Source organism: Neomonachus schauinslandi, unplaced genomic scaffold (genome assembly GCF_002201575.2).
Source record: "Neomonachus schauinslandi unplaced genomic scaffold, ASM220157v2 HiC_scaffold_1241, whole genome shotgun sequence".
Classification (NCBI taxonomy): Eukaryota; Metazoa; Chordata; class Mammalia; order Carnivora; family Phocidae; genus Neomonachus; species Neomonachus schauinslandi.
This window is the reverse complement of record NW_025409931.1, coordinates 1-10,160: the sequence shown is the minus strand read 5'-3', so window position 1 is coordinate 10,160 and position 10,160 is coordinate 1. Positions and strand designations below refer to the sequence as shown.

General features: G+C 42.0%; 2 protein-coding genes and 1 pseudogene across 2 annotated transcripts; 1 reads left to right on the top strand and 2 right to left on the bottom strand.

Annotated features, from left to right (window-relative positions):
- Positions 1-5: 5 nt before the first annotated feature.
- Positions 6-276, bottom strand: LOC123323827 (histone H2A type 2-C-like; the record flags this gene model as incomplete). Its single annotated transcript, XM_044912332.1, has 1 exon — positions 6-276. A coding segment is annotated over exon 1 (243 nt), but the record flags the coding sequence as incomplete, so codon positions are not given.
- A 275-nt stretch (positions 277-551) lies between these two features.
- LOC123323826 (histone H2B type 2-E) lies at positions 552-1,061 on the top strand. Its single transcript, XM_044912331.1, has one exon. The coding sequence runs from the start codon at positions 604-606 to the stop codon at positions 982-984; it is 381 nt and encodes a 126-aa protein (XP_044768266.1). The 5' UTR covers positions 552-603; the 3' UTR covers positions 985-1,061.
- A 5,565-nt stretch (positions 1,062-6,626) lies between these two features.
- Positions 6,627-7,192, bottom strand: LOC110578549 (annotated as a pseudogene).
- Between the last annotated feature and the right edge of the window lie 2,968 nt (positions 7,193-10,160).

The window sequence follows — 10,160 nt, the reverse complement described above, 5'->3', positions numbered from 1 at the left end:
TGGCGGGGGATGATGCGCGTCTTCTTGTTGTCTCGGGCCGCGTTCCCCGCCAGCTCCAGGATTTCCGCCGTCAGGTACTCCAGCACCGCGGCCATGTACACCGGCGCGCCGGCCCCCACCCGCTCGGCGTAGTTGCCCTTGCGCAGCAGGCGGTGCACTCGGCCCACCGGGAACTGCAGGCCGGCGCGGGACGAGCGCGACTTGGCCTTGGCGCGGGCCTTGCCTCCTTGTTTGCCACGACCAGACATGACAGCGACGCTCGCGGCCAACACCTCCCGCTTGACGACCGAGAAAGTCGCCGCAAAGCGCCCCGCTTCACCCTTTTATAGGCAGAACCCGGATTGTCTACGGAGCACTTCGATTGGCTCAAGCAGATCTTTGTCCTGACGGCCAATAGGGCGGCTCGGCCAGAATCCGCTCATTTACATAATCTCGTCCCCCGCGCAGGAGCGCCGCCGAAAAATCGCGAATCACGACGCGGCGTAACCAGAGCCTTAATTTGCCTACGGCCTCTTTAAGGACCGAGGCGCTTCCGGTAGCCTGGGCCTTACTGTGCTGCGTGCTTTTCTGGTCCGCTCTTGTCTGTCGCTCGCGCTTCCCGCTATGCCCGAGCCGGCAAAATCCGCTCCCGCGCCCAAGAAGGGCTCCAAGAAAGCGGTCACCAAAGCCCAGAAGAAGGACGGCAAGAAGCGCAAGCGCAGCCGCAAGGAGAGCTACTCCATCTACGTGTACAAGGTGCTCAAGCAGGTGCACCCCGACACCGGCATCTCGTCCAAGGCCATGGGCATCATGAACTCCTTCGTCAACGACATCTTCGAGCGCATCGCCGGCGAGGCCTCCCGCCTGGCGCATTACAACAAGCGCTCGACCATCACGTCCCGGGAGATCCAGACGGCCGTGCGCCTGCTGCTGCCCGGCGAGCTGGCCAAGCACGCCGTGTCCGAGGGCACCAAGGCGGTCACCAAGTACACCAGCTCCAAGTGAGTCCCTGCCGGGACACGGCGCTCGAGCACGGGTCGCCGGCCGCTTGACTCCAAAGGCTCTTTTCAGAGCCACCCACCTTCTCGGTGAAAGAAGCTGTTTTCTCTCTATTCAAAATTCCTTCTCTTTTAATACCACTTAGTTTCATTTTCTTAGTCGATGTCAGCATTTTCCTTTGGAGGCTAAGAAAGGAACCCAAGATGGGACCTGATTCTTTAGCATAGTGGAGAACTAGGTAGAGTACTGTATTCATTCTGAAAAGTAACAACTCTAACAGTGAAACGGCTAATGACGCGTGGCAGTCAACGTAAGTCTCAATCAAGATTGTAGAAATTAGTGTTAGAGTGTTTACTGTAAAGCAATTAGATTGGATCTGTACTTTGTAATTGCATTTTTCTTGCTCTGGAAGATTCATGTGTTTGTGAAAATGCAAAGCAATACTTTTGAATCCATGCCCGTCTCCTATTAGTAAACCTTTACCGTGTACCTCGATCTTGATTCTGTCCTTGACGTAATTTCTAGTTTACATACCTCTCCTGTCCCAGTTTGGTATTCTTTTCAGGTACATGGAATCAGTATGTACTTACTGGTCAAATTGGAGACGTTAAATTGTCAGAATAAGATAATAAAAAGGCCACTTATTTACAATAAACCGTTTTTGCTCAGGTGTTGAGAATTTACACAATTCTCCATAATTGTAGTTTTGCTATTTTACGATCTGGATAAGGAAGGAAGCAGGAAAGAGGGTTTATAGAGGCTCAGGGATTTCCAGATCCTGGCCCTGCTAGTCAGAAAATGTCCAGAAACTTACATTGTTAAAACTGTTAAATCTTAAAAATGCTTGTCACTTGCTTGGACGTGACATTCATTCTCTTCTTCTCTGAAAATAGAGGCACTAAATATTAGAGAATAAAAAGGGCTTTCTCCATTTTTAAGACTAGACGTTTAAAAGTAGTCTTCTTGGGGCGCCTGGGTGGCTCAGTCGTTAAGCGGCTGCCTTTGGCTCAGGCCATGATCCCAGGGCCTGTGATGGGGCCCCACATCGGGCTCCCTTTTCGGCGGGAAGCCTGCTTCTCCCTCTCCTGCTCCCCCTGCTTGTGTTCTGTCTCTCGCTCTTGCTGTCTCTCTTTCAAATAAATAAATAAATAAAATATAAAAGCAATGCTTCTTAAAACAGTCCAAAGGCCATAGGACCCTCAGTCAGTGAGTTTATCCCTAAAGCCACACATATTTCCCCCGAAGCCAGATCATGGGCATTGGGGGTGAGAGGCCAGGAAGAACAACCTCTGGAACACTCCAGGTGATTCACATGTTTGATAACCACTGACATACTGGCTATGTAGTTGCAGTATTACTTGGTAAGAACCTGTTCGCAGTTTTCAGTCACCACCCAGATAGTTCTTCCTTTTTCCTAAATTGTCCTTTCCCAGAATTGTTTTTAATACTACATACAAAATTAGTTTCATTTATTCCTTCATTAATTCAGGGCACCAGATATAGCATAGGACTTTGCCTTTCTACCTTTATTAGTGTTTGAAAACACATTTTAAAGAGGTCAAGTGAGAGAAGATAAGGTACTAAAATAAAGCTGTAAAACTAAAACTTCCTGGAAAAAAATGTCAAGAACACTACAGGTGTCCTAGCCCATCCCTTTGTGTAAACTCTTTTTCTCATGTACGTGCATAAAATCCCAAATATTATCCTCCGGCATGATTTTTATTACCTCCTGTCTGCCCTGCCCAATTAAAAAACAATAACTTATTTCCTAGGATTCTACTGAATTCATCCCTTCTTTCCAATGGTTAGACCCCAGGAAACATTTTCCTGCTTTTGCACGTGCCTGTGCTTGATCTACTAAGAGATTAGGCAGAAGGCTGAAGCGTGGAGATGGGGAGGAGAAAAGAAAATAGGGAAGGTTTGAGTTTACAGGGAGGAATATAATGAAAACATTTTAAGAGGCACACAGGATGTTGGGCACATGCCGTAATTACATGTTGGGGAGGTAGTCCCTACCATTTGGTTCTGAGGATTCTCCGAATATGGATAGGGAAGCCAAAAACAGTTAATTCTTAGAGGTGGAGGTGGCTTAGTGTAACTATATTATCTATCAATCGTTCCCTTTAGCACCAAAATTTACACTTACAAATGTGACATCTGTTCAGGCTCCACTATGAGTATTTGTGCAGACCATTTCCTGCAATAAAGGAGAGGGGGGAAAAACATATTTTGTACCCTCAGATAAGTAAAACATGCTGGGGATGCAGTAGTAAACAGACAAGAAGAAGAGCCTGTCCACATAAGGCTACATGTTAGTTGGTGGATGCTGAAAACAAGCAAATGAAAGAAATGTATAATAGTATAATATTTAGGGAATGATATGTGCTATGAAGTACAACAGAATATGGAGTACAGTGTTGACAACAGGCCTGATCAGTTAATATTTGAGCAGAGGCCTGAATAAAGATAGTGAACCATAGCCTATATTGGAGAAGAGTAGTCTAAGAACTGGAAAACAAGTGCAAAGGCCCTGAGGCAGGCACAAGTTTGGGGAGTTCAAGGAATAAGCAATGCTAGTATGGCTGAAACACAGCCAGCAAAGGAAATATCTGCAGGGACAAGAGATCAGGGAGGTAGTTGAGGATCAGACCATGTAGGCCATAGAAAGGCCTCATAGGCCATTACAAAGATTTTGTCTTTTATTCTAAATGAGTTGGAGTGCCTTTGGAGAGTTTGATCAGGGTAATGACATTATTTGACTTGTTTTTTTAAAGCTCCCCCAGGATGCTATGTTAAAAAATAGACTAGGAGAGCAAGAGTAGCAGCAGGTGGTATCAGTGGAGATCTGAGAAATAGTGAAGATATATTTTAATTGAAACTGATGAACTGAATGTAGGTTATGACAGGAGAATAATAAAGGATTAATTGCAGGTGTTTGGACAGAACACTCGGAAAGAGCTGCTATTTACTGACATGAGTGACGAGTAGGTTTGGAGGGAGAAATCCAAGAGTACTGTTTTGGACAAAATTGTGAGACTCCTGGTAGCTATCCGAGCGGAAATATCAAGTAGGAATCAGATAGGAAAGATCAAATTCCCAAATGGGAATATGAAATATGATAATCTGGAGTTCAGGTGTAGAAAGTCTGATTCTTGCTCTTTTGTAGATGATCTACCATCTCTTTCTGAAAGCACTTAGAATCACTATAACATGTCAAGATATGTTCTGTCCCTGGAAATAACTTAGCTTCGGTCTCAGTATTTGACTAAACTCCCCTATCCAACTTCAGTTTCAATCTCAGACTTTAGAAGACAGAATAACCAAATGTCTAAGCCAATGTGATTTGAGCATCCTTGGACTAGTGCAATCACTTAAGTCACTATTATCTTTAATGAGTAGAGCAAGTATGATGAGCAAGAGATAACATTCAGAGTTCTAGTTAATAGATGGATGATCACTCTCATACATAAGCCCTTTAATGAGGTGAAAAATCTTATATGTTCATGTTGAAATTGTATCAGTTAACATAGATTTATTTTATTGCAAAAATAAAATGGATGGTAATGTCTATGAAAGCTGTTTCTGTATTATTTAAAGTCTTTAATCATAATTTTAAAAAAATTTCTCAAGGAGGGGGAGTTCAAACCTACAGAAAAGTTGAAAAAAATAGTAGATCTTCAACCATATCTTCATCTCGAGTCACCAGTTGTTACTATTTACTGCATTTGCTTTATCACTTTTTATGCACACTTACACATTTTCTGAACAATTTGAAAATAAATTGTAAACATCTTGACACTTCTCCCTAAATACTTTAGTGTGTCTCCCTTAAAAATAAAGATATTCTCCTATATAACTACATACCATTATTATACACAACAAATTTAATACTGACTTAATAATATTAAGTTATATAAAATCCATATTCAAACTTCAATTGTGAAAAAAAAAATATCCTATATATAGCTGTTGTATTAGTTTCCATGGCCTAATTGGAAATATGCTTTGCAGTTGTAAGAAATTACAGTCGAGGGGTGCCTGGGTGGCTCAGTCGGTAAGCATCTGCCTACGGCTCAGGTCATGATCCCGGAGTCGTGGGATCGAGCCCCGCATCGGGCTCCCTGCTCCGCGGGAAGCCTACTTCTCCCTCTGCTGCTTCCCCTGCTTGTGTTCCTCTCTCGCTGTGTCTCTCTGACAAGTAAATAAATAAAATCATTCATAAAAAAAAAAATTACAGTTGATCCTTTTTTGTGTGTGAAGCGTTTTTTTTTTTTTCTGAAAAGAATGCATATACAAAGAATTGAGACATGAGAAAGCATTGGTTCAACGCTAATGAATCTACAAGAATTAGGATTTGGGGAAGGTGGAGATTATCTAAACATTTTCAAAAATTGGAAACTGCAACCAAAATAAGTGGATAAAATCCTTATTAACACTTATGAAGAGTCTTCATAAGACTCCATGACTTGTTTACTAAACTAGAGAGCCTTAACTAGCTACTCTAGGGTTCCTCATATGCAAAACAGAAATAAGCGGATTCCCCTGACTGGTCCCCATGTTGTTAAATGTTCTCCCCACCCTCACCCTCAGCTTCTTCATGAAGCAGGTCTCCATCCTCCCAACTTGAAAGATGTGCATCATTCCATAGACGTCTGTCTCCTAGCGCCACCCCTCACATTTCCTCCATTTACCAGGTCTTCAGCTGTGTTCTAGGAACACCGTATCATGCACTATGCTGAGCATATAGGACAGTGACTGACGGGAAAAAAATGTTTTTTAATTATGTACTCAATCAATTTGGTGTATTTCAAAAGGCACAATACTTTTCTTCATTTATCAGTGAGTTAGAAATTAACTTCAAAAAAAATCAGCAAATGGCAAACAAATGTCCTTGAAAGTCACAGTCACATATACAGTGCATCCTAAAAAAAGAAGAGGGGCAGGCAGGTTCCACCCACTTTCGTAAGTTTCATCAACTACTGGACCTACTCAAGGGTAAAGAGAAAAAGCAACTTTCAAAAAGGAGTCTGTTATTATTTACTATACTCCTTCCTAAGAGCACCAGATGGGGAACAAGTTTTCTAAACTAGATCTAGGAAGTGGAATGTGGAATCAATCCATCCTCCTCCCCTTAAGGGCTGTCCAATGGTTAATGAATTTTTAAAAAAATGACTAAATAAAAACAAACGCCCACACACACACTCCCCGCATCCCACCCCTCCCCACAAAAAAAAAAAAAAAAAAAAGGGCAAAAAAAGGAAAATTAAAAAAAAAACAAACCTAAATGTCCCAGATCATTCTCCAGAGTGAATGGAGCCCCGGAGCAGCTTCAACAACCCAAATTAGTCTGTTACGGAGTCATCACAAGCATGCCTTGCTTTTAAACGAAACAAAAATTTTTTTGAAACAAAACAAAAACTAGTATTAATCACTTTTCTGACAATACACAATTACTCAAATTAACTAGTACAGAGAGGGGGAAGGGGACCATACCTACGGGCCTTGTCTCACACGAGTGCACGGAGGTAGGTGCAGGGCATTTATCATTATTGCAAAAGCAAATTTTAATCTTTAATCTTTAGTTTGATTTAACATTGCTTTTAGTACGATGCTGAGCCAGCTGTGTGGAAAGGGCTCTGGAGAGATGTTCACAGCAGCATACACCTGCGGTTCTTCTTCGGTTCGGGAGGCTCCAGGGCAGCCAATATTGCTTGGTCAAATACAGCCTTTAGGCCTCTCTGTGCAAGGGCAGAACACTGCGCATACTTGACTGCCTTCGGCTCAGGGGCCAGCTTTTCAGCAGTCTCTGGAGTGATAGCTTCTGTTTGTTCTTGGCAAGTTTCTCAGTCGTAGAGGGATCATCTCGGAGATCAGTTTGGGTCCCAACAAGCAAGAACGAGTCTTTGGACAATGGTGAGTTATCTCAGGCCCCCACTTTTCCTTCACATTTTCAAATGAGGATGGTGAGACCACTGAAAAACAGACTGGAAATACATCTGTGGATAACTCCGCGGCGGTAATCTGTCGTAATCCTCTTGCCCTGCGGTATCAGAAAGTCCAAGAGTATATGGCTCTCCACCCATCCTGTGACTGCATAGTTGTCAAAAACAGTCGGTACATACCAGATGGAAATTTGTTTGTCGTGTAGGATATTCAGGAGACATGCTTTACCAACGGCACCATCGCCCCCAACAACACACTTAATTGTCTGCATTGCTGAAACAGTTTTGTATCCACTTTAAATATTTCAAATACGATCATGACCTCAGCTTCTCCGCTGGGGCGTTGGCAGCACTGCCTACAGTTGATCCTTGAACAACAACGGGTTTGGGGCACTGACCCCTGAGCAGTTGAAAATCTGCATATGAATTTTGATTCCCCCCAAACTACTATAAGACTGCTGTTGACTGGAAGGAAGGCTTTCTGATAACATCAGTCATTAAACACATAGTTTGCATGCTATATGTATTATAATACTATTTTCTTACAATAAAGTAGGCTAAAGAAAAGAAAATGTTATTAAGAAAATCATACGGAAAATACATTGAGTCCTGTGCTGAATTTATTAAAAAAAAAAGGAGTGTACAAGTGGGGCCTGTGTTCAAATGTGTTGTTCAAAGGTCAACTAACTCTATTACAAACCTTGTGGCTTAAAACACACATGTATTCTCTTATAGTTCTGGAGATCAGAAGTTCAAAATCGGTTTCACCAAGTGGAAACCAAGACTGCTCTCTCCAAAGGCTCTAGGGAGAGATTCCATTTCCATGCATCTTCCAGCTTCTGGGCCGGGGCGGGGGGGGGGGGGGGGGGGCTTTCTCTGCTCATGGTCCCTTCTTTCCTCTTCAAAGCCAGCATCATATCATCTTCAAATCTCTCTCTGCTTTCATCACCTTTTTCCTCCCTTGACCTTTCTACTTTACTTTGATAAGGGCCCTGGTGATTACATTTGGGGCTCACCCAAATAATTGAGGATAATCTTCCTATTTTAAAATCATATCAGTAAAGTCCCCTTTGCCATATAAGACAACATTCACAGATTCTAGGGATTTAGATGTGGACATATTTGGGGGCCATGTTCAGCTTACCATAGCTGTTGACTACTGTTATGGGTTGAATTTTGTCCTCTAAAAAGATATGTTGAAATCTAACTCCCGGGTGCCTTAGAATGTGGCCTTATATGGAAGTAGGGTCTTTGCAGAGATGCACAGGTGTACCTCTGACATATTGTGGGTTAGGTTCCAGACCACCACAATAAAGCAAATACTGCAATAAGGCACGTCAAATGAAATTTTTGGTTACTCACTGCATATAAAAGTTATGTTTACACTATATTTTATTAAGTGTGCAATAGCATTATGTCAAAAAACCCTGATATATGTACCTTAATTACAAAATATTTTATTGATAAAAAATGCTAACAATCATCTGAGCTTTCAGCAAGCTGTAATCACTGATCACAGATCACCATAACAATAGTACTGAAAAGTTTGAAATATTGTGAGAATTACCAAAATGTGACAGAGATACTAAGTGAGCAAATGGTGTTGGAAAAATGGTGCCAATGGACTTGCTCCACATAGGGTTGCTGCAAGTCTTCAATTTGTAAAAAATGCAGTATCCATAAAGCCCAATAAAATGAGATATGCCTGTAATCAATTTAAAATGAGGTCATTAGGGTGGGCCCTAATCCCATGTGACTAGTGTCTTTATGAAAATGTAGAAACACACAGGAAGAAAACTGAGCCAGAAGCCGGAGTTATGCTGTCACATGCCAAAAAATAGCTGGCGCTACCAGAAGCTGAAAAAGAAGGGAGGATTCTCCTTGAGAGCCTTCGGAGGGACAGGGCCCTGGCAACACCTTGCCTTCGGATTCCTAGCCTCCAGAACTATGGCAGAATAAATCTCTGTTGTTTTAAGCCACTCAGTTTCTGATCCTTTGTTATGGCAGCCCTGAGACACTTACACAAATACTAAAAATTTTAGTGATAGAATTACATTGTTTACCTTTATAAATAAAATCTCAGATTTCTTTAAATCCCAGACATTCCTTCTTGATGGTAATATTAATCTCTGGCTTTGGTGACGTATTAATTATAACTCTTGGAGACTCAGTCCAAATGTGCAGTTGGAGCACCTCTATTTTTTTCTTATCTACCCCATTTGGCCTCTTTGAGACCTTTCAGGACAAAAGGTCTATCATCTTTTACGCTGGGAAATTATGTTGTTATTTCTCAAATATTTCAAGGTTCAAACTAGTTTAAATAAAAGTATGTCAGATAAACGGGCTTAACTGGACGTCTGACATTACAGCAGAGCTTTGAGGTTGGCTGAATTCCATGAGTGGTTCCGTTCTCTGATTCTCCCCTGAGGATGTACCTTCCTCTAGTGTTGTCTGTAATTCTGCTTTACCTTCACACCCACAGAACACTCCATCGTCCTTTGCTCTTCAAAGCAAAGAAATTTCTCTCCCAAAAGATAAAAGCAATCTACATTTCCTTACTCAGTTACTTCAATTTCTGAAATGTTTGTGCTAATCAGATTGGTCTAGATTCCTGAACTAATCAATGCGCAAAGGGGTTTGGGATTACACTTAAACCAATCAGGCCAGCCCTGTAAGATCTATTTTCTGGAAAGCACGTGTGACAGTGGTTCTCAAATTTGCCTGCCCATTAGAGTCACCTGGAGAGCTTTTAAAAAGTACCCAAGTGCAGACTGTTCCCCAAAACACTTAAATCAGAATTTCTGGGGGTGGCATCCAAGCATTAGTATTTTTTAAAGTTCTCCAGCTGATTACAATGGACAGTCAGGTTTGAGCAGCACATAGGGATTAGGTGGATTCCTTAATGAAAATCAGGAAACTATTAGAAAAACAGAAGGAGAAAAGTAAATGCTACATAGTAATATATATTATAGGACTATCAACTTCTAAGTTGTATTTCATGACAAACACAGAAGAAGAAATAAAGTCTTGAATACTTTAAGGAAACATAAGGAGAAATCATCTGGAAGAATTCTTTAAGGCGATAGCCTTCCTCCCCACTGCGCTGTGTTTGTGTTCTTTTCGCTGAGCCCTACATGCAGTTCTCAAATTGCCAACTCCATATATCCACTTGAATGTCAAAAAGCTTCTCAAATTTAGGGCGCCTGGGTGGCTCAGTCGGTTAAGCGACTGCCTTCGGCT